The sequence below is a fragment of the Hemicordylus capensis genome, chromosome 2 (assembly GCF_027244095.1).
Source record: "Hemicordylus capensis ecotype Gifberg chromosome 2, rHemCap1.1.pri, whole genome shotgun sequence".
Classification (NCBI taxonomy): Eukaryota; Metazoa; Chordata; class Lepidosauria; order Squamata; family Cordylidae; genus Hemicordylus; species Hemicordylus capensis.
In genome coordinates this window covers 387112329-387139059 of record NC_069658.1, presented here as the reverse complement: position 1 = coordinate 387139059, position 26731 = coordinate 387112329, and the positions used below count along the sequence as shown (strand labels likewise).

Genomic DNA, 26731 nt, shown 5'->3' with positions numbered 1-26731 from the left:
TGAAAGCCAGTTGAAGCAAGAGGCACTTTAAACCTCATGGGAAAACTCCCTCAGCCTGTCCTCCCAAATCACTTTTCGAAAGCATCATCATATGGATTTGCTGCCACCTGCTGGCTTGTTAGCACCTCTAACACCTTTTTTGGGTTTTTGTTTTGTTTTTGTTAATACAGTTAGGGTGCCAAAGAATAGTGTTTGTGTTTTTAAGACTACTATCTGTTACCTGCCAGAGACGTAAGTTTTGGGCAGTATAAAATATTTTAATAAATAAATAATAAATAAATATAAATTGTTAGAAATCCATAATGCCTGGGTCTTGTGAGGGAAGCACAGAGGTCTCAATGGGTGCTGTGGGAAGTGCTGAGAGGCCTTGTGCTTCCTCTGCCCAGAATTTTTTTTAAAAAGCAAGACAATTATAGGGAGAAAAATCTATTCCAGGATTACTGACTTGAGAGTGTTGTTGATTGTATTGGGGTATTTTCATGGTTTAAGTGCTCTCCTAGGACTCTCATTTTCAGTTATGCATAGGACATAAAGAGGTGGCAGAGAAGGCATAGGAACATAGGAGTCAGACCATTGGTCTATCTAGCTCAGTATTGTCTTCACAGACTGGCAGCGGCTTCTCCAAGGTTGCAGGCAGGAATCTCTGTCAGCCCTATCTTGGAGATGCCAGGGTGGGAACTTGGCACCTTTTGCTCTTCCAGAGCAGCTCCATCCCCTGAGGGGAATATCTGACAGTGCTCACACTTCTGGTCTCCCACTCATATGCAACCAGGGCAGACCCTGCTTAGCTAAGGGGACAAGTCATGCTTAGTACCACAAGACCAGCTCTCCTCTCTGTCACTGTCTTTGCAAAAGTTGGATAAACAGCTAGAGTATTGAAGCTTTATCTATTTATACTGAATATCAGTATTTTTATTTATCAGAATACATTTTATGTTTGGTTGCATTTTTTAAGCATTTATTGAAGAACTGTATGTTATTTTTTTTTAATTGAGCCAGTTCTGATGAACAGCCTCCTCTACATGCAAGGAGGACGGGGCAGTAGTGAGACTGACATCACTAAAGGATGTGACAAGGCAATCTTGACATGTCCTTTAATCGCATGTGAGGGGAGTTAATCCAAATTGTCCCTCTTCACAGGGTTTTGGAGTGCATGTAGAAGGGCAATTTGGATGAACATCCCTCACATGTGATTAAAGCACATGCCAAGATTGTGTTGGCATGTCTTTTAGTGATGGGTGCATTTTTGCCATGACCTTGTCCTTCTCTTGTGTAGAGGAGGCTGTACATCTGAACTATTGTTCTTCATTGTTTGTCACTTCAGATACCTTTTTGGGCAGAGAGGTGACTTCAACATTATTAAAAATATTACGTCGTAGGCCTGTGCAGGTTCAGAAAATTTGGATTCGGATCGGACCTGATCCGACATCAGCAATGTCATATTCAGATTCTGTGGGGCTGGATGATGTTGGATATCAGATCAGATTCAGAATCCGAATCTGAATTCTGACTTAAGTTCTAATTTCCCCCTCGGGTGGGGGTCGGGGGGAGACACCAAAAACCACAGGTTGGTCCTCGAGCCTTGAAACTTGCCCCACATTTGGGGAGGAATGCCAGGGCCCTCTGTATCCTCTATAATAAAGACCCTGAGTGTGTCACATGCTGCCCGTGTCTTTTTCGGCGGTTCTCAGCATGCGCAGAGCGCATGCTCAGAACTGCCGAAAAAGATACAGCCGCCCAGACACAGGCGACCATGTTGGCAAGGCCGAGGAGAAGCCGGCCGAGGAGAAGCGAGCCAGCCGAGGAGAAGCAGCCGCCGCCGGGCAGGCTGGTGGAGGAGAAGCGGCCGCTGCCGGGCCGGCCGGCTGGCCGGCCGAGGAGAAGCGGCGGCCGCCGGGCGGGCGGGCCGAGGAGAAGCGGCGGCCGCCGGGCGGGCCGGCCAAAGAGAAGCGGCGGCTGCCGGGCGGGCCAGCTGAAGAGAAGCGGCCGCCACCAGGCGGCCGGTCAAGGAGAAGCCCCGCCGCCAGGCGGGCGGGACGGCCGACGAGAAGCGGCCGCCGCCGGGCGTGCGGCCCAGCCGAAGAGAAGCCCCTCCAGCCCAAAACCAACTTGCAGCCACCTATCTGGCTGCTGCTCCTGCGGCTGCTGTTGAGGGTCTCAGGTGATGGGACTCTGTCCTAGCAACTGGGAGGAAGGAAGTAGCAACTGGGAGGAGAAGGGAGGAGGAGCAAATTAGCACCCTCCCCCCCACTAGAGCCCGTTATTATAATGGGCTTAAAAACACTAGTTTAAAAATAATTGACCAATTCCCTGATTTTTTAGTGAATTTTTGAAATCTGGCTTGTTTCAAGCCAAAACTTAACAAAATGTTCTGGATCTGAAGCCCCTCCCTAGGACCATCATTCCACCACCATGTGGAGTAAAAAGAACATTCCTTTGATTTTATATTAATTTTTAATTCCCCATTGCAGGAACAGGCAGACCTTATGAAAGGGATTAAAAGGACTCCACACCTTTTAGCCCCTTAATGGCTACTAAGGAAAGTGAGAAATACTTCTGGCCACAAAAAACAGAAGCATTCAGAGTACTTTCACTTTTCCTGACTGTGTGCTTCTGCAATGGGGAAGACAAAAATTAGTTTAAAATCAAAGGAATGTCCTTTCTCCTCCACATAGGGTGGAATGATGGTCCTAGGGAGGGCTTCAAGTTAGGCATGTGCTCCAGCGGCTCAGGGCAGCGGGGCGGGGAGCAGCTCCCTCAAGAAGCAGGTAAGGAGCTCCTTACCTGTTCGTCCCCACCCTGCTGCTGTCCCAGTGGTGACACCCGCTCTCCAAAACGCCTTGTGCAGCTGCAGTGCTGTTCCCTGCTGCCTCCGTGTGGCGTTGGCATGCACATGGCAGTGAGGCTGCAGGGAGCAGCACCACAACTGTGTGGCGTTTTGGAGCGTGGCTGCCACCGGCACATGGGTGGGGTGGGGATGAGCAGGTAACCTACCGAACTGGTTCAAACGCTGGTGCCCGAGCCAGTTCGGCAGTTCCCAGAGGAGGCACCCAACCAGCTCATGCACATCCCTACTTCAGACCCAGAACGTTTTGTAAAGTTCTGGCTTGAAACAAGCCAGTTTTAGCCCTTTTTTCTACTTTTAGTCCCCCGCACCCCCATTCCCCTCAAATCAAAGAAGTTATCCATAGCCTTGGGGGAAAATAACACCGTGTCCTGCCAATGTGACTTTTATGTGTGCCAGACTTCATAACTGTATGCCCAGCCAATTCAGGAGCTATAAAAGGAGCATGTTGTTACCCCTTTTCATGAAGGTAAAGAGCAGATACCTCCAAATGGGGGTGGAATGATGGTCCAAGGAGGGGCTTCAGATCCAGTACTTTTTGTAAAGCTCTGGCTTGAAACAAGCCAACTTTTACCATTTTTAGGTTTATTTCCCCCCAGAAAACATAAGCTAAAAACATTGAATTTTTAAACTTTTGCATTTTTCTCAAGCGCCCCCTTCCAACCCCCCCCCGAAAAATACACTAAAGAGCATGATCTCAGCCACTTCACTGAACCCTGGGTGATAACCCCGCCAAAACATGTTGCAGGTGCCATTTTGCGAATTCCAAAATTCCAACACATTTTCAAAATTAATTTTGATATTTTGGAATTTGAACTTTTAACAAACCAATTTTTGAATGAGAAAAAAGTTGGATTTGGATTTTACCAATTTTGCACAATCTTGGATAAAATCTGAATTTTCAAATCTGAATTTGCACAGGCCTACTGCATATTGTTGTCGGGTGCTGACAGCATGTAGTGTGTTCTTAACTTGTATTCTCCAGCATTTCACTTCAGGGGTTTATCTTACGCTCTAACCCTCTTTTGGATCTTTTTAGCCTTACAAAGGACGAGTCCAAAAGGCCAAAGTATAAGGAGCTTCTGGTGAGTATTAAGAATCATTGCGTTTTAAATGGCATTTTATAGCTCTATATTATTTCTGTATTACTGCATTTCTGTACTGGCCAAGGACTGTAATAAAGCATTAAGTAAAGGAATTTGTGACTACATGAGGTTAAATTTGGCTACAAGTCATTAGCTTCCCTCTTTACTACTTTGAAGCTCAATGTGATACAAATTAAGATACTCTCTAGGAGAAACATTGCTATTTATTTCCATGTTGTGAGTGTGAGCTGCATTCTCTCTATGGAGTGCAAACAGATTTAAGACTACTGTTGCACCATGTCCTTTGTTGACCACAATTCTGCTTTTATCTTGCCTTCCCAGTTGTATTGCAAACTGTAAAGTTCTATACCTAGAAAATAAAATTCTGCAGTTAGGAAATTACAAATTACATGAAGTCCTTTAATGTGCACAGTCCATTTCGACTGTGGGGGTTTCCTGCTGGAATTGCGGGTGGAACGGTCAAAGTATAACTAACAGCATACTGCTCACCTTTGAAACTGTCCAAGAGAGGCGGAACATTTTAATGCTGAAATCTGAGAGGGTCTGGTTTCTGCAAGACCAATATATTCTATACAGAAAGCTAGATTCAACACAGGCACAGGCAGCAGGTGGTTTCTAGAACTATACCTAATGGGCCAGTTTGGACGAGTGCCACCCAGAGCACACAAGAAGGTCGGGAAAGCACCACGAGTGCAGCACTCTGATACCACAGGAGGTCATACTGGCATGCAATTCCCGCATGCAATTAACGCACATTGGTGTGGGTGCACCCTGACCTTCTTGCATGTTACCCCTGCTAACTGGGCAAAGAGGCACCTTTTACCGTGGTGATTCTCTTTATTGAGCAGGGGGAGAGTAACTGGCCCTATCCACCCCCAGCACAGTACCTCCAGTGACTTTTGCTGGTGTCTATCTTATGTTGCTTTTTAGATTGTGAGCCCCTCGGGGACAGGGTTCCATCGTATTTATTTATTATTTTTCTGTGTGAGCCATTTTTGGAAGGGCGGTATAGAAATTGAATGAATGAATAAATGTGCCAGGCAGTGCTTGTTCCAACTGGCCCAGTGTTGTGATTTCCCTGGACTTTGAATGCTTCGGCTGTAGCAGTTTAAAATGTGCTGCTCACACTAGGGATAGTGGTGAGAGCCAAACCATTCCACAAATAAACACAAATGGCGTCGGGGCTCCCCATTTAAAGCAATTTACATATCCACATACTCAGCTTTCCATGATTGTTCCCTGATGACTGGACTGAGCTTTAGAGGTGCAAGCAGAACCTTAAACTGTAGCCAGAGGATGGACCCATTTCTTCTCTGCCTTTCTTGCCGGGAAATTCCAGTCCTCCTCCCTGACTACTACATGGGACACTTGTGTCTGCACTACCTGCCCTAGCTCCGAGGTATCAGTATCACACAAGATGGGGAGAGGGGAGCCCAGCTGGAGGGGCAGTGACTCGTGCACCAAACTGTACATGCCAGGAGCCTTCTGCTGAATCTGATGAGCAATTCCCGCAGCATAGCAGCTCCTAGAATTTGAGATGTTAGTCATATGAAAGCACTTTGTGGAGCTGACACATCTGCAGGCACCTCTTATGCTCATGCGTCACAGAAGTGAGGATTACGTGTGTTATTTCTCTTTCATCTTTCAGAAACATCAGTTCATTCTAATGTATGAGGAACGAACCGTGGATGTTGCGTGCTACGTTTGTAAAATCCTGGATCAAATGCCAACAACTCCCAGCTCGCCAATGTATGTCGATTGATATTGCTGCTACATCAAAACTCTAGTGCAAATGCTGAGAGAAAGCAGGATGTACAGAATCTTCACCCCATATTGCAGTGTTTTACCGCTCACCCAGACACCATGTGCAATAATGTTGGTGTTTTTCTTCCATTCTGTCTGTATATTATTGTCACTTATAAAGTGCATCCATGTAATACCTGATCACACAGTGTTAGTGTCGGTCAAAGAGAGACCTCATTTTGCTCTTTTTGTGGACATATTCATAAAATGTGGAAATAAGTAACATTTTATTTGTTGACCATGATTGGATAGCACCTAAAGTTAATTTCTAGACTCAAGAGACTTCTCAGCAGCTACTGGAATGATTTTTATTTTCTCAAACTCTTCCAATTGTTACAGATAATTTAAAAGAAAGGAGGTCAGGTGTTGGTCTCTCTGAACATAAAGAGACTTTGCTTAGGGAGAGAGGAACTAGTGCAGCCAAATGAGCAACTTCTGGAGCAAGCAGAGGCAAAGGAGGGATATATATATATATATCTTCACAAAGTGCAATAGATTAATTGATCTGAAATTCTGTTGTTTTATAGTCACAGTATATGTTTTGAGGACAGTGTGGCTCAGCAGAACTTCATGTTTTGGGTGGGGGGAGGAGAAGTGATCATGTAAAATAGACCATGTCTTTACCAAAAAAAATAATTAAAAATGCATTGCATTGAAAGAGGCTAACACACTCTTAAGAGATTCTTATCTTTTCCAAGCAAGCCACTCTTCAGTAGAACTAGGCATCCTGTAAATTGTTACCTGGTGAGATAAGACTTTGATCTGAGGAATTATTAAACTACTCAACTGAATTCAACTGGCTTGTGACCCCTGATTTCTAACAACATTATGCTCATTAGCTGGCTGAACTTTCACCTCTGAAAGGGTACTGGGCAGCCTCAGCTGTGAAAAGCTATGTTACGTTATTAATCATTAAATATTTGTAATTAACCTCCACCCAGCTCTCCAAATTTGTAATCCAGGACCTTCCCACAGAACTCCAGGTATGACTTGGAATCTGTGCTTCATGTCTGATACCCACCATCTGATTAAATAAGCTTCCCTCATCTCCTTTTGGATTGTTGGGCTCCCAGGCCCCTACAAAAGGGATACTAACTATGCTTGATTTTATTTTGTGGGTGAATTCAGTCTCTTGTGACTTTACAGAAATAAAATTTAGTTCTTCTGAGAAATCTTTCCTAACAAAACAATAAATGGGAGAAATGGAATGTCCAGTTCTTCAAAATATTTGACAGAAATATAAAACCTATTTATTGAGAGAGGAAGGAAAGTGGTATTATGATGTATCCACAATTATCTGGACTTCCAACAGGCAGCCCCTACATATATGACTAGGAGTATTGTATGGGATTAAGCCTTGCCAGTGTGCGTGTCAGTGATGAAAAGAATCCATTGCTGTCACCAGTTAACAAACTCTCCACGAGTTTGCCAGCTAGTGAATAGGCTTTTACTGGCAAACACACTATCCGTGCAAGAACATGGTTAACCCCAATAAGAGGCTGGATTAAAATGTACTGTGGCATCCAAATGGAAGCCAGTGGAGGCTCTTCAAGTGCAGCCCTTCTTCCCTGCAGTCCTCAGCGGAGGGCTTTCAGTCCTCTCCAGAGCCTCCCGGCTGGCATGTGCCTCTCTCCTCGTTATGTCCCCTTCTCATTGTCAAAAGCTGGACAGCCCAAGCCCCCACTTTCCCTGTGCTACCCTCCTGTATTTTCGCAGAAAAATTCCATTCCATCGATCAGGAAATGGTAGTAGCGTCCCATTCAGGCTCAGTGGATGGTTGAGAAAGAGACAGACAGATCTAGCATATTAATCATAGATTGTCATATTATACTATTAAGGGTGCAGCATTTATATTACAGTGTATGTTTATAAAGATGTATAGTGTTCAGAAGCTGTGAAAATAGTGTAAGAACTGTACATTGTGAGCTCTGGTTAATTTTTCTTCTTCTTGTACCATAGAAAAAAATGTATAAAAGTTTATTGAGAAGCTGATGTGCAGGGATATTGCCTTATCGTCTGTAAGTAAAATGGAGTTTGACAACAGAATGGCTTCTAAGAGCTTCCAACTATTTTATCCTCTCTTGATTTGACTTCTTCCTCTTATATTTAAAATATTCTACATGGAATCAAAGTGTTAATGTAATAGTTCTATCCCCCCCCCCGCCTGCAGGTCAGTTGTAATAAATCAAGGATGCGACTGTGACCTTGTTATTCTTGTTATGAGGTCAGACGCATGATAGGGAAATCAATAAATGCTAACTGAAATGTTTTTTAAAATGCCACCGTTCTCTGACCAGGATTTCCTGTTTATTGATGCTTGCAAGGACCAAAATGGACAGTGGGGGCCTGAAGCTTTCCCCGACTCCTCTCTTGAAGCACAAGTGGCGAAGCTGATCCCGATCATTGCTGGCTTCTTAAGCTGTCCCTTGGTGCCCTGAGTCAGTTATACTCTTCTGCTGCCTTTAGCTAGATGAACAGCAACATGGACAATGCTGCCTGAGTGAGCCAACAGGCTGCGGTGTGATACATCTGTCAATGTGTTCCAGAATTGTGTTTCCTGATTTGCTCTTGTTTGGGTTCCAGTCTTAACACCAAGACCTTCATCACCACTGTTCAGCAAATTGGCCCCTATTTTGATTTCATTTCATCCAAACTATTGTAAATTAATTCCCATACATTCTCCAAATTGTTCACAGCTTCTTTGGGGAGAGATTTTTTTGTTTAAAAAAAAACCTGATTTCTGAGTGGACTAAAGGGGGGAATCTTACTTTAGACTAGGGGACTCCTTTGGAACCAAGAGGACTAGAAACTGACAAAATTGTTAGCTGAGATGTGGCCTGGCTTTGAATATTTGCTTGACCATAGAGTTCACTGTTGGTCTTATGTCTGTGTCTCAGACTACTCTACTGAACAAGATGGGGCCCTAAAGTGACATATTACAACCCACCCTGAGCCCTTGGGCTAGGGCTCCAAAGAAATCTTAATCAGTATTTTGTAAGGAGCTGCAGAACAGCAGGGACTCAACTCTACTCCAAAACTTGTGCATGATAAGAAAAACTGCAAAACAAGCACTCTGAGTGATGTCACGAGGATTTTTTAATAAGTATGGCAGTGCTGGTCACAGCTGTAAGGCAATGTGTTTATTTACAGTGGTGTTTTTTGGTGGGTTTTTTTTGTAATTGACAGCATCCTTTTTAAATAAGGAGGATAAAGCTATCATTAAAGCCTTGTACCGCATGACAGTGTAGCACCTAAAACTATTCTGGATTCAAGTGCTATTAAAAAAGTCTCCATGGAATGACTTCTAACTTCTTGCATATTCAGATTTTAAAAGTAGAAGAAAACAAACATGTGAAGGATTATTCTATCCTACCAGTGCCCTGTGAACATTTGTACAATAGAAAAATCATGCTTTAAATAGTGACCTTACAAACATTTTTTATACAACATGCAGCAATATTAAAGCCTGCTGTAATGCTTCCCCAACTTAAACCTTCGAAGTGGAGCCACCTTAATGAGGCTGAAGTTTCACACACATTGAGGTCTGCAGAGACAGCTCCCCTGCTACAGTTCAGGCTGACCTTCAGCCAAAAATTCACTCAAGGGCACATATAGTCCTTTTTGTGCTGTCTTGATTTCCAACAAATGCTCCTTCCAGTAACACAAATCTTAAATCCACTCATTGGGTAAATATTTTTGTAATTCTCTTTGGTTTGTAGTATTCACTTTTCCCCCCCTCCGCCCCAAAGTTTCAGGAAGTGGCTAGGTCCATAAAAATTGCCTCTGTTTCGTAGAAGCAAGAGGGAATCTTGCCTGCCCAACCAGTGTTGATAGATTTTTTGTGAATTGCAGAGCAGAGTGTTTTACAGAAAAAATAAAAATACCAGTGGATGTGTTACTACTGCAAAATATTCAGCTAGCTTAGAACATGCTCCTCCTTCCTGGTGTGTGGATTCACAGCTGTTCTTCAGAAGGCCTTGCATGAAATTGTCATCCAGCTCTCTACACAATGGACAGGTTGCAGCAGGAAGCCCAGAAAAGGTCAATAAGGCACTAAAATGTCATACTTTGTGCGTACTTCCAGTCCACAATAGTGTAAATGGAAACTATTTCATTAGGCTGTGGAAGTCAAAAGGAGATTGAATGTTATTGCAATGGAACTGTTCCTTGCATAGCACAGGTAATGGAGATAAGTGTGCTTTAGGATGGGTGTCCTTGGGAGTGTTCCAACTTGAAACAAGAGAAAAAAGCTACAGGTTCATTTCACAAAAGAAATTCTCCAATCTGTGTGGGCGTGTGGGTGTGATGATACAGGTTTATTGTGGTCTTGCCATTCTCTGGGGCTCTGTACTGCAGTAAAATGGCCATAGTGACCCTATAAGGATTAGGTTTACTTTTCATTTAACATGCTTTGGCATATGCTTCACTGAGCTGTATTAATTTACAGCACACAAGCAGACTGAGCAAATGTAAACTGAAGACCCCTCAACAGCATAATTACAATGTTTTAAATACTTCTCTTTAGCCTCACATCATGAAGCATGAGTCAGCCTAGCTATCTATCCCACAAAGGCACTTCCTTGGCTGGACAGGAAAACCTTTCAAACAGAAGGGGCAAGATAGTAAGTGAGATCAATAACCCCATGGTTACAACCCCATAGTTGTAGAACCTGCATGAGCCCTGAGGTTAACTGCTTTTGAAAATAAAGCTTCCAGCAGGAGCAGCAGGATAAAAAACAAATGGTTCCTGGACAGTACATGCTGTGAGCCATAAGTGAATCTGAGCTTTACCTGTAATAGGTAGTAATCTGTAATAGGTAGTAATTATTTCCAAAATAGATGGGATAATACAGCTTGATAAGGGGTGATTCATGGGCTACAGGTAATGTAGGCAGGTGTGTGTGTCAAATACAGTTCCATTGTAAAGATAATTTTCCTTAGAAGAGGTTTGGGAAACCATGGCTAAGCTTTCTGGCAGATTTGCTTACTGGGGAGGAAAGCGTGGGTTGTGTAAGATCTGTGCGGTTTTTATTTTGGGGTGGATTTTGTTTGTAATGAAAAGATAAAATTATGTCCTGGGAAAAGTTGACTCCAGTTTCTTCTCCCCGGATGGTGTCGTCTCTCAATCCTTTTCATAGAAATCATTGTGGGGCTGGCTGCATCCCCCTCCATGGGGCTTTTTCTGTTCACCACTGTTGTAAGTGCAGGTCCATGGTACTGTTCAAGTTGAGATCAGTAACATCTAAGAAATCAATGTTGAAGATGCTGGGCCCTGTGGTGGTGAGGGAACCAAAACCATTGGCTGAGCTAGGTGGAGTGAGATCCAGCCATTCCATTGTTTCCCAAGGAGACTCTGTGAAACTCATGTGCAAACCAGATCCTTCACCAGAAGAGGGAGACAGCTGAGTCTCCATGGGTGAGAGGGGAGTTGGCAGAATCTCGTGGGGTGTGAGCAGTTCATCGGTGGCTTTGTTGGAAAATCCTTCCATCACCCCTTCAAAGTGAGATTCCTCACCACCCGCTTTCAGAAGGGTGATTTCACCTGCCCGTCCCATGGGGCTGTGGGAATTTAACAAAATTTCCAAGTGACTGTCATTGCTGCCAGGGCAGTGTTCAAAAGACAGCTGACTTGAGGGGCCTTGCTCAAATGAAGCGGATGCCTTGAGTAACGAGGATGTACCAGAGCTCCCTGAAGACACTGTTATCTGAGGCACCTTCTGAAGACAAGGGCGGTCATCTTTGGCATTTGCCGGCATTTCTGTTTGCAAACCAAAAGTTACACGTCAAGAGCAGATCAATGATGACTTGGACTACTAAGTTATCTGTGCACAGGTTACAAAATGCAGCACCTCAGTGGGTCACTGCTTTTGATGTTTAGGGATCGCAGACAACTGGGCTTTTGACTCTTTTCTTTAGTGTATGAGACACCCCCTGGAGCAAAAGAGGAGCAGCTTCAGGAAGCAGGTCACGTTTTCCCTGTGCTTTCAGCGGATGTGTTAGATAAAACCCTACTTGATAGCATACTAGGTCAGGTTGGCAACAAGCCTTGAGTGCAGCTAATCTACCCCTCCTTGCGAAGGCAGAGCTCTTGGTCAGCCCTCCTAAGCCTGCAGAGAATGTCAGCCACTGCTTTTCAACAAAAAAGGTTCTCAAAGTGGTTTCCTGGATGAAACAAGATACAAATCTCCGACTGACAGGGAACACATTCTGCTTGGAGAGCGGTCCCTGTGACGGCTGTTTTGGATCATTTGGTCACTGTAAATAGTAAAGTTAAAGTATGCCAGCGAGTCGGTGTCGACTTCTGGCGACCACAGAGCCATGTGGTTTTCTTTGGTAGAATGCAGGAGGGGTTCACCATTGCCATCTCCTGCACAGTATGAGATGATGCCTTTCAGCATCTTCCTATATCGCTGCTGCCTAATATAGATGTTTCCCATAGTCTGGGGAACATACCACTGGGGATTCAAGCCGGCAACTTCTGGCTTGCCAGTCAGGTCATTTCCCCACTGCACCATTACATGGCTTACTGTAAATAGTACCTCAGCCAAATGTCCTGCCCATGCCTGCTAGCTAGAGAGAGAACTAAACTGTAGCCTCTGGCAGGACATGCTGCTCCTAACCATGCTCTTTCTGAGCCCATCTAAGAGCCACAAGAGCCACTTTGGGGCCTTAGCTGTTAGCAAGCATTGCCAGCAAGCAGCAATGGGGACAAGTTTGGTTTTAAAACCTAAGGAATTATACAAGTGCATCAAATATTTATATACAGATTTTCAACAAAAGTTCCCAAAGCAATGTACATAGATATGATATAAATAAATAAATAAATAAATATTTTTTTTTAAATGGAACCTGGAAAATTGGAATTCTAGAACCTGTACTTGGAGTCACACAACTGTTTGCACTCTCTGACCCATGATAAACCCATTTTCCTTCTCCGTGTCATGTATGCTACCGGTATGTGCTATAGTGGGTGCGGCAGGTGGTAAGAAGGCCAATGCAAGATATCAAATGAGTCAAAGCTTTCTGCAAGGCTTGCTTGGGGCCGGGTAATGGTGACATCAACCTGCATGGAATGCCCACTCTTAAATGATTTCCATCCTCTCGCCCAACCTCTAAATATCTTCTTGATTGCACTAAAAACTGCTAGCTCACAAAAGTGTACCCATCCTTGTGCTAAAATAAATTGCTAGATTCACACCCATTGATTTCTATATGTTGGTTTTTAATTGGGTTTCTTTCTGCCCAGTTTTTTTAATGCCCCCTCACATCCTCTACTCTTCCCTCTGCCCCACAAAGGTTCTGTAATACTCCTAACAAGCCCTTAACCCCCACATCCCCTGGTGATGCGCTCTCGCTGATTTTGCTTTCAGCAAGCCTTGAACTTCAGCTTTTGCATTCATACTACAAGCACACCTTCTCATCTCTGGGCACCAGCTATAAGCACTTTCCCTTGTACTAACACATCACAATGGTTTCAACTGCTGGGTCTTGCATGGTCTTCCTTTTCCTTTCACACAGACACTGTGCAAGGACATATTTGTACAAACAGGCAGGGCTTCTGCAGGGAGGTGAAGCGAAAAATGCATCCCCTCCCTGTTCCCACGTGCTGTGATGCGAGGCAAACCTCGCGTGCAGTTCGTCTACCTGCCCCTTGCGAGGCTGGAGCTCTTCTTCCACCCCCACAAGGTTGCAGAGAATATTAGCCTGGGTGCTTTCCAGATTGCACACTCTACAGCGGTTGGGGCAGTGTAAAATGCTTCAGCCTTGCAGGATCGCATTGGAAACATAAAGAAAGGGTTGAAGCCATTCCTTACATAGTCTGTGTGGAAGGATGTGCTTTCCCAGCAGGAACTGTCCATACTGTGTGCTTTCTGTGCCCCATTTTGGGCCAATCAGGCCACAGAGAAGGGGGTGGGGTGATGACCTGTGAGGCTTTGCTTTTGTTTAATATTTTTTTTTCCCTTGGAGGCTTTGAGCAAAGCAGTAATTGCACAAACCCAGAACAATTTTGTTTTAAAAATGCTACATGTGCACAGCTCTGCCAATGATGCCAGTCCAGACTTGCTCCTCCTCTCCTCCTCCCCCTCCCCCGTTCCCGACAAGTTCAGTTTGTGAGTGATTCACACTCCATCTTGCTGCGCTCACTACAGTTCCCCCAGCCCCTGTTTCCTTGGCAGGGAGGTGGCGTTTCTGGGCTGCTGTGTCACTCCGGGAGGAGGAGTGACTGGCTGCTGAGCTCCAGGCAAGACTCCCGCCTCTGCCACCTCCTGGTTTCCAACTTGCTCGGCAGCTGAAGAGCGCCAGTGCCACCACCACCATCACCCGCGTTTCAGCTGCTCACTCCAGGCACAGGGGCGGTAGCAGGAACATCAGTGCTCCCCAAGGGGGGCAGCCCTAATTCTGTGCCGGGTCCCAGTGGTGAGGTTTGAAGCTTGGGCGACGGCAGGCAGCTCCACAGAGGCAGAGCGATCTCCCTGCCCAGCCAGCTTCTTCTTGGCAGGGCGGAGGGGGCAAAAGCAGTCCCATGGGCAGCGGCAAGGGTGGGTGCAGTGGCGACAAGCTTGGGAGAGGAGCTCAGCACAGCCAGCACCCCACCGCACAGATTGAGCCATCAAAACACCACACCACTTACAACGCCAAAACAGCATTGTAGCCATCCTAGAACGGAAAAAGACAGCTGGTTTTTGCAACGGGCATGCGATGTTATAGCACTAGTGATAAAATCTGCAAGGAGGCATCAGAAATGTGAACAGCAAATAAATAAAATGGCACCCTGCTGACAGCAGTGTCACCGCACAGGAAGTACGGAAGCACACTCAGCAACTACGTCGTGACCCTGTTGTAAGGTCCAATCTGGAAAACGCCCAGGGAATAAACATTCTTAGTAATAAGAACAACAATAGCAACAATTTTGGAGCAGAACAAAGAGCCTCATCTCCTGGGCATCACCTACCTCCAGTTTCGATAAGCACATCCAACAGCTCATCCATCTGCTGACTTCGGGTCATCTGCTGCAGGAAGAAAAGCAGGCCAGTTAGGAAACAGGCAACAGGAGCCACTTGCTACAATATTATAAAAACGAACTTGCACTGATGGCAAAGCCATATGCCTTCAGGAGTAAATGGAAGTCTCAACCCCGTACAAAAGAGTGCCCAAAGCTCTCTGGGAGCTCCAAACGAGTCTATCTTGGCGGGTATGTAAGTAAGCAACCATGTAATTGGGGTGTTGCAGAATATCTCTTGGGGCACTTCAGCAGCTTTGGGTGCATAATGAATTGTGACACCCTGCACATGCACCTTTTAATGGGCCATTTATGTACATAAAAAGTAACATACATGTTCCAATCTGACCAGAAAAATCATCTCTTCTTCAACCTGATCGGGTTTACACAGAAGAAAACCTCAAGGAGATCCATGGTATGCTTAGGATTGTAGCTTCAACAGGCTAGGAGCACAGGAAGCTGCCTTATACTAAGTCAGACCATGGGTCCATCTGGCGCAGTATTGTCTACCCAGACTGGCAGCAGGTCTCCAAGACAGCAGGCTGGAGTCTCTCCCAGCCCTACCTGTCAGGGATTGAACCTGCAGCCTTCTGCATGCAAAGCAGATGCTCTTCCATTGCGCTACAACCCCATCCTCATCCTCGTCCCTGTCTTGTTTTTTGCTTTCTTCACCCTTCTCCACCAACAGTGTGGCCTGGTGCCACCAGCCGCTAATTGTTATCTAGTGCTCACAAATGTGCTTACTTGAATAAGGCAACCGCCACATTCTGTCACTGGCTAACTCAGATCAGCCATGGAGCACTGTAGCCCTATTCAGACATGGGGTGTGTGTGTGTGTGTGTGTGTAAGTGTCTGCATACATTTGCCTGTTTTTGTGTGAATGACTGTACAAGTTTTCATTTAAAAACCAAACCTGGGTACAGGCCCCTTCAAATACAGGGTATAGATAGGAACACTTTACATGTGTTGAACAGAAGGGGGGAATAGAGTGAATGTTCCTCCTAGAAATGTAGAAGCCCACCCAACAAAGTTTGCAGTCCTGCATTTGTTTACTTGACCCTGGAATGAAAAGGGAAGTGAGTTAATAGCCTTTGCTCTTTACAGGGGTTGCTTATTCAGCCTCTGAAGACTTGACTTCTTTTCTTTAATTCCAGGACAACTGATTATGTAAACACCCTTTTCTACAGAAGTGTGCTGGTTTTACTCATGGACCACACAATGCACTGAAGTCTGCAAAGAGCTTTGCTACACACCACTAAGTAACAACCCAACAAAACATACCCTCGCAAGCACCACGCACGTACCTGCTTCACAGCATCAGCATAGGGTGGAGGCTGCTTTCCCTCTGGTAGGGCGGCATTTGACTTACAAAAGCTGGGGGTCAGAATGGAATACTTCTGGCCTCCCTGTGTTGACACCTATATGGAAGCAAAATCAAACACAGGCATCAAAACAAACGTGGGTAAAGGCTGTGCTGCTCTTGTGTCAGAAGCCCTCAGACCTAAAATTACCTCTGGCACCTTGGAGTAAAGTAACAGTCAACATGATGGGCCCAATACCAATACTACACAGCTCGGGATAATAGTGGAGCCTGGGATCCCAGTTCCTTTGTTATGAGGGTACAGTTCAGTTTGTCTGTGGTTGCAGTGGTCATGACCTTCTACAAAGGCAAGTTATGAAATAATCTTGGATCCTCCAACCCATAACAGAACAAGTGCAACTGAAAATAGCCACTTTACTTTTCACAGGCTGCCTGGCTCAAGGGATTCTCACTGCACACAGACTGGGAAGACTTAAGAAGCATCAAAAGTAAGTGTGTGTGTGTGTGTGTGTGTGTAGATAGACAGAGAGGTGCCAGGATTCTTAGGGGCTTCTAAATAAATTAAACCAACTTTGCCCTATACATACGGCCCTATGCAGAACATAATCTTTCCCTGAAAATCAGTGACATAACTTCCATGCAATTCAAGACTGTGTGCATTTTATCAGTGAAAGTCAAAAGCTCTCTTTCCTTTCCTATTCTGTATCTCATTGTTTGGGACTGGAACACAGCAACAGTGGACTCAAGGAGGCCCTTTAATGTGCCACAGGGGACATGACTCGTTTTTCTGGATGCAAATCTCACCCCTCCTCCTCCACCCCGCCCCTACAGCCAGTATTCTAGAATTACTGGCCGAGAGGATGATTTAGAAGCAGGCTGGCAAAGGCAGCATCCCTGCATTCAGGACATGGAATAACAATACACATACAGCTACACTATAAGGACCAAATTTTATAACTAGAAAATGCAGACTCTGCATTTGGTTCAAATTGTGCAATTCGTGACATCTCACATATATTTGCTTGATTTGCATGCTTTCTTTTGACGGCATTTAAAAGTCCTTTTTCCAAATTCTGAAGGGTTTTCTCCCTCCCAGCAATGTCACAAGCGGCAGGCTGTGGGAAGAGAAGGAGGCGGCAGGAACTGAAGAACATGGGAGGTGGGACCCAGGAGCTGTGTTCCTTGAGAGCAGAAGTCCCACCAGACTGCTCCTTTCTTTACTTCATGTGACTTAGAAGCAAGCATTTGGGGAGTGGTAACTAATAGGCAAAGGGAGGCAAAGGTAACCTCCCCATAAGGCACCCACTAGCCCAGGGGGTACTTCATGGGGTGTTATCTTTGACCCCCAACCACAATTTCAGGGCAGCAGTCGTTAAAATTCACCCCAGGTACCAGCTTGGAGAGAAAGTCTGCCCTAGTTGGCTCCCAGGGTGGACTTTAAGGACTGCACCTCTGAAATCATGAGTTGATTTCATATCACAAAACTGTGTCCCTCAGAATCTTGAGAGACTGGCAAAAATCACATCCCCTGCACATGACCACCCATATTCAGTGGGCCAGTAGGTGCCTTGTGGAGGGTTACCTTTGCTGCCTCCCATGCCTCCCTCATTCTGGGGATACAGTTCTTAAAGTTCAGATCTACAGCTGCCTTGGACAGACTTTCTCTCCAAGCTAGCTCTCACTCTGGATTTTAAGGACTGCACCCCCAATATCATGGAGTGGGGACAAAGGTAGGGGTTTCACTGGCCCTGCGGGTCTTTTGTGGGGGGTTACTTTCATCCCCCACCCTCAATTTCAGGGGTGAAGTCCTTAAAACCCCCCTTGGGAAGTGGGGGTGTTTTTTGTTTCCTGATAGGCATATTGGAAAATATTGATTCAATTCCAGCCTATTTCCAATTGTGTTGGGGAAGCTATGTCGGTCTCCTCACATTATTTAATCAGATTGGATTGGATTGGATTGGATCCAAACTGATCTGATCCTTTTGGTGGTACCTAGGCCTAGTAGTTAGGTAAAAACTAAGGGCTATCTGATTCCACTTTAGTTATCACGTTCTGCTACTATAGTCCAGAGAGACTTCTAGATCCCATATTATATGATCTTCAGGGGCTGGGATGAGAACCCTCTGTTTTTTCCTGTATCCAGCCATTCCTTTAGTGCTCCTAAAATGCAGTGAGTAATGCCAATATTACAGCCACACTGCCAGTTGCCAGTGCCAATGAACTGCCAACTGTCAAGAAACTCTTCTGGGTTACCCCAGATAATAGTAGAATGTGGATGGATAGCTGAATTGGGCTTTGTTGTATGTTGTTTTGCCATTTGTGTTTGGATTAATTTTGTTTTGCATTTTAAATTTTCTTCTAGTAAAGTTTAAAAATAAATAAATAAATAAGAAGAAAGAAAGAAAGAAAGAAAGAAAGAAAGAAAGATAGAGTAACTCTTCTGGGTTAATGTTTTTTTATTTGTCTTAGGTCTACGCAGGATCCAGGGGAGCTCCGAATGTTCCTCTTTTCATTGTTCTATCCTGGGGAAGTTTAACATGGATTTGCCACCCTCACATAAGTTATAATCCATACCCAGTTTCTAACCTACACAAGAAGAATGTCGGCACTCTACGCTTCCTTACCGGAGCTGTGCGCAGAAGGCTGCTGGGCTGTGGAGAACTACTGCGGCCTTCTCCCTGAGTGCTAGGGGACACTGCGAGGAGGTAATGGCTGTTTGGTGAGGGTGGAAGGCTGATGTGTTGTGGGCTCTTTGCGGCCTCCAGTGGAGAATGCTGAGGAGAGCATTGCGGACTCAGGAATGTGGAGGACAGTACGCCATTTGGTCCTGAAGATTCCATGCAGTGGCTGTTTACCAGGCGGGGCAGCTGAGATGTCCCACAGTTACTCAATGTGTCAGAACTGCTGGCCTGGCCTTTCAGGGCTGCTTGCTTAGATGCAAATGGGCAGCTGGACACTGTGCTTTCTTGCTTGATTGGAAAGCCAAAGAAATGTTGTGATGAGGGTTGCTTCTCCTCTAAACCGTGGCCCCTTTTGCGCTTCTGGAGCTGCATCCTCAGCTCTTCCACTTGCCTCTGCTCCTGCTGTAACTTCCAGGTCAGCTCGTTGATGACCTTCTGCTTTTCCACCAGCATCTTGTCTTTCTCTGTGTCAACCCTTTCCACGTCATGTTGGATGCCAGCTCCATTAACACTTCCCATCAGACTCTCTTCACATCCAACCTGCACAGGAGAAGGATGCAAAACAAACTGCGGGGAAGACATGGGTCCTTCAGTGAAAGTGTCTGGCAAGGAGCCACTCAGTGACAGATCGGAGGAAGCTGGGGAGATGGGAGGCGTAGAGCTGGTGCTGCCAAAGTGGTAAAAGCCATTGGACAAGAGGCTGCTTGAGGACTGTGACTGATAGCCGGAGAGAGAGCCTGTTGGTGTCACTGGGAAGGTGACAGTCGTGATTTCACTGAAGCTAGGCACTGAACTCCCACTGCACTCTTGGAAAGGCCGCAGACGTTCCATCAAAGCTGTCTTTGTACCCGATACGGGAAGGCCCCTTATTCGGAGCTGCTGTCTCAGCTCTGATACCTGCAATGAAAGCCAGTCTGTGTCAATGTCTCTTTTTGCTCCAGCTTTGCAGGAGAGTAGCAACCTACCAGAATCAAGCAAATAATGCAAATAATGCCCCCCAAATTAATTTGAGGTCATTATTTGCACTAACTAATAGTGGCAACATTTGGGCCGGGAAAGGTTTGGGCTCTACAGTGGCTGCCATTAACTGGACTAGATGTCTGCCAGCTCTATCATGTGCTGCCCTGTACACCATTAAATTAGCATATCTAATTATATTAAGTCAAGCTGAATTAGTACACTGCGTTTCTGTCTCAATGACACTCAGCATGGTTTACAGCAGCAAATCAAAATCTAGTATTACATTTCTATAAACCTGAGATTGTTTGGTACATTGTGCTTTCTAAAGCTGTACTGCAATGAATTTGAGTCAAATCAAATTCAAAATTAAATATTTTCTAATGAAAAGCTAGATTTCATCATTTGATGTTTGAACGATAGTTGTTTTTTTTTGCATACTGACTAAGGGGTTTGGCACAGATGTCAATGTTCACAGCACAGCATGATCACGCCACACTTTCCCTGAGTTTTAAGTGGCTGTGAAACAGAGGTAATGGTGGTCTGAATTGGACATTTGGAGAAAATGGACGCTCCCACCTCCCACCATCACAGCACCACACAAAAATTTTACTCTCTGCATCTACCCCAGCACAACCCATTATACTCACTTTTAAGTCATCCAGATTGGATGGGAGAGGACCTGGTTTGAGAGAAGAAATGCAGGATTGTCCTGAAAAGGTGCCTTTCACAGGAGAAAGAGGGCTGTTGGTGATAGTCGTTGGGGAAGAACTTGAGGTTTTGGCCATTTGCTCATTTGGTTGCCTAAAATACAAAAGGGCAGATATATATTTTTTAATTGTCCACCTTTTTTTACTGTGTTATTAGAGAATGAATCTGCAGCCCAATCCACATAACATTTTGTCTTTGAACTCATCTGATTCAGCTTTAAAGAATCTTAGTTAAACTTGTTCAAGAAACACTGAAAAACATTTCTTAGGGTTTGCTCCCACCCGTGGCTCACCTCTGTGCAGCAAGCCTGCCATCCAGTCGTTGAGTGAAGCTTTTAAGAACCTGGCCTCTTTAACCGGATGCTTCACCTACAAGCATCAGCTAGCCCTCCTACTTGCCATACTGAATTCCATGAAAATATTTGTCAGTGCTACACATCTGGTCCTCCAGGATCACAGAGGAAGAGTTGGAAGGGCTGTTTAAGAGTAAGAACTACCTTAGAGTAAGTAAGAACTCCCTTACTTTTTGAACTCTACGGCTGTGTATTAGCAGTGGTGGTTTTTTGCCTCAGACACTTGAAGGCAGAACTTTTGCAGCATTTCAAACTCTGCAAAACCAAGGACTATAGTGGAATGGAAAAAATAAACACATGCACCGTGAGCAACAGTGGATCTATCACACTGCCATCCATAACCAATGTATGGTAAAGCACAGTGGTTGACATACTGTGCAGTTTTATGAAAGCTGCAGAATATAATGTTTCTGCAGTTGCACAAGAAAGCAATTGAGCAAGGACAAAAATCAGACAAATGGAGAGTGGGAGAATGCCACCATTGTATGTAAAGGCTACATTGTTGTGTGACTCCGTTCACACAATTTTTGCACTTGCGCAACAGCACTCTTGCGCAACTGCAAAAACATTACTTTCCACTGCAGGTGTAATGTTGCACAGTATGTCAGCCAGTGCATGTAGGATGCCAGAGGTGGATGCCCATTCAGTAAAAGTGAGGGCAAGCAAGCTTGCTGTAGAGAAAACCCAGTGTCAACAAGGCTTTATAGAACAGAAAGCATTTCTGTTCCTTTGGCAAGAAATGATCAGTCCATCCTATCACTACCTTTGGCATGAAAGGTGTGACCCTGTCAAACACAAACACTTTTAACTCTCTGTGAAAAAGTTAAGGGTGTACTTAATTGCAAAATCTTAAGCACACACTCATCTCTGCCATCAAAATCAGATCAATGGAGTTGAAAAGCGATTGGCTAGATCAGGGGCAAAAGCAGTTTCCATAACCCAACTGCACAACCGGGGGGGGGGGGTGGTGTTGCCATCTTTGCTCCTTTTTAAACGTCATTTGCCACTCAGTTGGCCCCGGTGTGGTGACTTCCATCATTACTAACTCACTTCAGCTGAGTGGAATGGGACCCAGGGTAGCTGAAATGCTGCTGATGTCGGTGCTGGTGCTGGTGCTGCTGCTGCTGGCTCAAGATCTGAAGCTGCAGGAAGAGCTGTTGCTGCTGCAGGAGCCTGGCATAGGCAGAGTCCATGGGAGGAGGAGACTTCTCGGCTTTCTGGTCAGGGGGAATGTACTGGTGATACTTCAGCTTCTTCACTTTTGGCTTCGTCTCCTTGGGCTTTTTGTGGCGATTTTTGCTGTCGCTGGATGATTTCGACTGTGCATTGCCAAGATTAAAAAAACAAAACAAAACAGTAAACTTGATTGCAATAGAGAGCCTTAGATAGATGCTTGAGTGGGTTTATTTAATCTGAACAACCAGCTAGGCCCGTCAGTAAGCTATAGTGACCAAGGTTCATCAGCCATTTTGAAGACTGTCATTTCTTCTCAGAATTCTCAAAATAATCCGGTAAGCCAGACAGTGGTTGAGCTTTTGGAGAGAACCTCGGAACTGTGCATGGGAACTTAAGAGATGGCAGACTAAGATGCTGCCACTTCCACTTGATTTTTTTACTCAGGTGCGGATACAAAATAGACAGCCATCATGTCCGTTTTAAAAGGTGTGTCTCTATATTATTAGGCACATTTTGTTCTAGAATATTTGGTGGAGGCAGCAGCCTGATCTTTCACCAGCTGCTGGTTTGGGGGATTTTAAAGGGGCATACATCTAAAAAGACACAAATACCCCATCCGTAAGGGACACAGAACTCATGTATTTTTGTATTCAGGTACCCCTAACCCTAGTACAACATTTCAAAGTATGAAGCAGCCTGAAGACTGGCCAGTGATCCTTCTAGCTCAAAATCTTTTTCAGCTTTTTGGAATGTAAAAATATAAATGGTATATAAATATTCTTAATAGCAGAAGTCTTAACACTGCATGCACGCAGTCAAGAAATGCACACCTGCAACAGCTTCTCTCCTGCATCAGCAGTGCGAGCAGTCACATTTGGAGGGGTGCTGATTTGTACCTATTGCACATTCCCGGGAACAACGGCAGAGGGAGGCTGGTGGCAGCCCGTGTGCAGCCGCGGCCCCCTGGCCCCACCCCCCCATGTCTTACATCAGGCACAGGGGTCTGGCTAGCCACGCCCCACGCCTGACGTCAGACACAGGGGACATGGTCTCCCTCGTCAGCAGCCCCGTTTGGAAAAGGGAACAGCCTGCGCTGCGTTGAGCAGCTGTTCCAGCCGCACTGCCAATGCAGCATGGGCCAATCTCTCTCCTAAATAATGAAATACATTAGTACATTTGGGACTGAAATAACACCCCCTGTGTCTAACATCAGACACGGGGTGTGTGTCTGGGGCCGCTCTTGCGGCCCCTGATTGGTGGCGGCCCAGGGTGGCTCCACCCCTGCCCTGGAATCTTTTTGTGCAGTCTGCAAACATGTTGCTGGAGGCTGTGTGACCCCCACGGACACATTTTCAGGTTGCACTGAGCATTTCCAGAGGAAGGAGAGGTTGGCAAATATCACAAACCCCTCTGCAGATGACCACCTGTGTTGCTGAAGCGGAGCTGCATGCACGCAGTGACAGGATGTCAAATAAATAAAGCTGTAATTAAACTGGCCCCGAGATTTAGAGGGACTCAGTTTTGTGACATGAGGACACACAGCAACTCCCACCGACTCCCATCCCCAAATAAAGTCCACATCAGTGTAGTCTTTGATTCTCCTTCTCCAGACCTTCATTGATGACAGTTTATGTTTTGAGGGCTGGCACTAGTTGTAGCCTTGCTGAAAGGTATTCTTGTTGTCTAGCTACTACAGTCTACCGTCTTGCTGAAAGAATCAGGGGGAAGGCCATACCTTCGCTGATGAAGTATTGGGAACAGGAGGTGTCTGCTGCCCATTCAGCTGTTTTGGACTTTCTGGCTGGCTATTCTGCAGAGATGTCGAATCAGCTGTATCATTTTCAGAGGCATGGGAATGATCCTGAAATCAGAAACCCATTGAACATACACTTGGCAATGCAGGACTATTTGTGTGCGGAGCTAAGCAATGATCTGTAGCAATTCTTCATTTTAATCTTCGGTGACTAAATGTAGTTCCAAAACCTATTGTGTGATTATTGGAACTCTCACACTGCATTCATCATGAGGGAACTCAGCCTAGGTAGTGCTTGTATTAGACAGAGCAAAACCCACTATCTGCACTTGAAATTATACCTGCAACTCCCCAGCTCTTCATTTCCCAGTAGGGAAACAGGAAAGACACATGAACGCAAAGTATTTCCAGTTGGGAACTTGGATTCTTGCAATGTGTGGCATTTCACAAAGACCGCTTGTAGATAGATATGTTAGTTGTACCGCAAATCATTGTGCAGATTTTTTGGGGGTAATATACAGTCTATACGCACATACATTAAAAAAAAATCAATGCAATTTATCAAGGAGATCCCCAATTCCTCACTCTCCCTCATAACGCATCTGCTTTTTTGTTGGTGATTCAGCTCTCCCTCCCACAGTGTTACACAGTTGAGACCAATTGCATTTATCAGAATAGTGTTATTAGGGAAACCAAATGGACGATTGCTGGGCTCCCTGCCATAAGTGCTTGGAAAATGACGGTGCCCCTATGCAAAGTGTATTGTGTAACAAAGCTGCCAGAATGGAGGAGAGCAGCCCAAGCCAAGAATATGTCGTGTTCGGGTTAACAATGGCTTGGATCCTTTGCAGTACACCCAGCGTTTTATGTAACCACCAGAGGCTGACCTTACAGCTGATTTCCTCCCTAAGCTACAGTGACCTCAGAGAGAGTTGGCATGAATGGCCTCTTTTGACCATAATCAGAGCTTTTTGCCTCTGGAAGAGAGGGATTTTCCTCCTGGGCCAGCTATTTTTCTAGTATAGGCCCCTGCACTGATTGTATGATATGGATGCTAACTTAGGGTGAAGGTAAATGTAAAAATTTCACAGCATGAGGGCTGATTTGGAAGTGCCCTCACTGCCCTTAGGTCAAATGTACATTTCCCCTCTTTCGCTCTCAAAGAAAATGGTTCTGCAAGTTTTCAGTAGAGACTAAATACACTGCACTGATTGGAGGGCACTTATGGAGGTCATTCACACAATCAAAAACGGTGTTCTACCCGGGTTTGGGAGCTGCACATGCTCCCAATTTTCGGTTGTGTGGAAGCAAGGTAGGAGGGAAACCTGGGTAGCTTGTCCTCCTATCTTGCTTCCACACAATCACTTCTACCCAGGTTCTCCTCTTACCTTGCTTTCACACAACTGAAAATTGGAAGCACACACAGCTCCCAAACCCGGGTAGAACACAGTTTTTGATTGTGTGAATGAACTCATGGTGTCACCAAGAAGCTCCCAATCCTCAAAGACATTTCCACTTTTCCCTTTAATTAACAAGGAAATGCATGCATGAATCTGATGCCATTTTTAAAAAAACCCTCCTGAGGCACGGGGTCAGTGGCAAGAGTGACGGCTGAGCCAGCATTTGATCAATTTGTATGCTCAGTGTCATTTCAGTGGTGAAGTCAGGTGGAAGCCAGGCTCGCCCTGTGGCTAAGGGAGTTGCCAATGCTCTCTTTTATACAGCATTACAGTTATCTTCACCCTTGGACACACTGTATAGAGTTCTGCTTGTCAACTAGGCTTTGTTCAAAGCGCCCATCAGCCACTGATCTGCTCAGCCTTGGATTGCTACAAAAACATCTATAGCACACCAAATAATTGGTCTCAAATGTCCTGAATTCAGCTAGCAGCAACATTAAAATGCTGGGTGATGTGCTAGCTAATTGTTCCAGTTTCTCAGTGATGTGGCAGATAAAGTAGAACTATTATTTCCATGTTATGGATTAGGGCTGTACAACTTCAGCCTTCTGACTGCTGCTGGACTACAATTCCCACCATCTTCAACCATAGTAGTCAGCAGTCAGGGATGATGGAATTTGTAGCCCAACAGTTGGAGGGCTGAAACTGTGCAGCCCTGCTATAGACAGGTGGAACTGGAGCCTTCCTCCCCTAGCTCTCTATCCTCCAGTGAACAGGGGTTCTCATCCTTGGGTCCTCAGATGTTGTTGGACTTCAGCTTCCATAATCCCCAGCCACAATGGCCAAAGGCTGTGAATTATGGGAGTTGAAGTCCAACAGCAGCTGGGGACCCAAGGTTGAGAACCCCTGCTCTAGATCATCCTAGATGATAGAAAGGACTACATTTCCTCATCTAGCACTGGCTGTCAGGCTAAATAGAAGCTCTAGCAGTGGAACTAAAATCCATACAGGAAAGATTATTGACAGGTTACATTCTAAAATCCACCATCGTAACTGACCCAAACAAAGTCTCATGAGGTCTGAACTGTCTGCAGTAGTAAAGACTCTGGTCTACCTGAGTTGTCCCTGAAGCTGTGGGAAACGCTGCTTCTGAAACTTTGGTTCCTGCTGCTGATTCTGTGGATCCCTGGGAATCCTCACTTCTGATCTGCTCTGGAGACATCCCATCATTGCTGCTGTCTTCTTCAAATGCAAAAGCATCGGAGGATTTAGAGAAGTTTGCCTGCGTACCTTAGGAATGGAGGGAGGGAGGAAATCAATCCATCCATCCATCCATCCATCCATCCATCCATCCATCCATCCATCCATCCATCCTCACTCCGTGTGGACTATCAAAAAAGTTGCAACTGGCAGTCAGTACAAGATGTCCATGTAGCAAAATAGGCAAATAAGTAATCCTCACAAATGAGTATACATTTTCCCCTGCTGCTGGATAAATAAAATGCCATGTGTGAAGCTGCCCTGAAATGTACTCACAGTCTACTGTGAATTACTCAAGCTCAAAAGCAATTGCACTCCTCAGCACTCCTAAAATGCAGCGATCCACACAATTGCCACAGTCAATT

The 26731-nt window shown here is 45.3% G+C and overlaps 2 protein-coding genes across 38 annotated transcripts in view; one reads left to right on the top strand and one right to left on the bottom strand.

The window, feature by feature from the left end:
- Window positions 1–8034, top strand: part of MAP2K4 (mitogen-activated protein kinase kinase 4) — a 78652-nt gene extending 70618 nt beyond the window's left edge. For all 14 annotated transcript variants that reach the window (XM_053288210.1, XM_053288217.1, XM_053288212.1 and 11 more), the window contains 2 exons: window positions 3885–3930; window positions 5600–8034. In XM_053288210.1, the coding sequence (XP_053144185.1) occupies window positions 3885–3930; window positions 5600–5713 (160 nt within the window). In that variant the 3' untranslated portion in view covers window positions 5714–8034. The remainder of the gene's footprint in view (window positions 1–3884; window positions 3931–5599) is intronic.
- Window positions 8035–8832: 798 nt separating this feature from the next.
- MYOCD (myocardin) overlaps window positions 8833–26731 on the bottom strand; it is a 306487-nt gene continuing 288588 nt past the window's right edge. For 22 of the 24 annotated variants that reach the window (XM_053288183.1, XM_053288181.1, XM_053288195.1 and 19 more), the window contains 8 exons: window positions 26221–26396; window positions 23689–23814; window positions 21828–22096; window positions 20365–20518; window positions 18701–19654; window positions 16060–16173; window positions 14708–14765; window positions 8833–11512 (listed from right to left, as the gene is read on the bottom strand). In XM_053288183.1, coding sequence (XP_053144158.1) covers window positions 10941–11512; window positions 14708–14765; window positions 16060–16173; window positions 18701–19654; window positions 20365–20518; window positions 21828–22096; window positions 23689–23814; window positions 26221–26396 — 2423 coding nt within the window. In that variant the 3' untranslated portion in view covers window positions 8833–10940. The remainder of the gene's footprint in view (window positions 11513–14707; window positions 14766–16059; window positions 16174–18700; window positions 19655–20364; window positions 20519–21827; window positions 22097–23688; window positions 23815–26220; window positions 26397–26731) is intronic. The other 2 variants (XM_053288187.1, XM_053288193.1) reach the window with 2 other exon arrangements.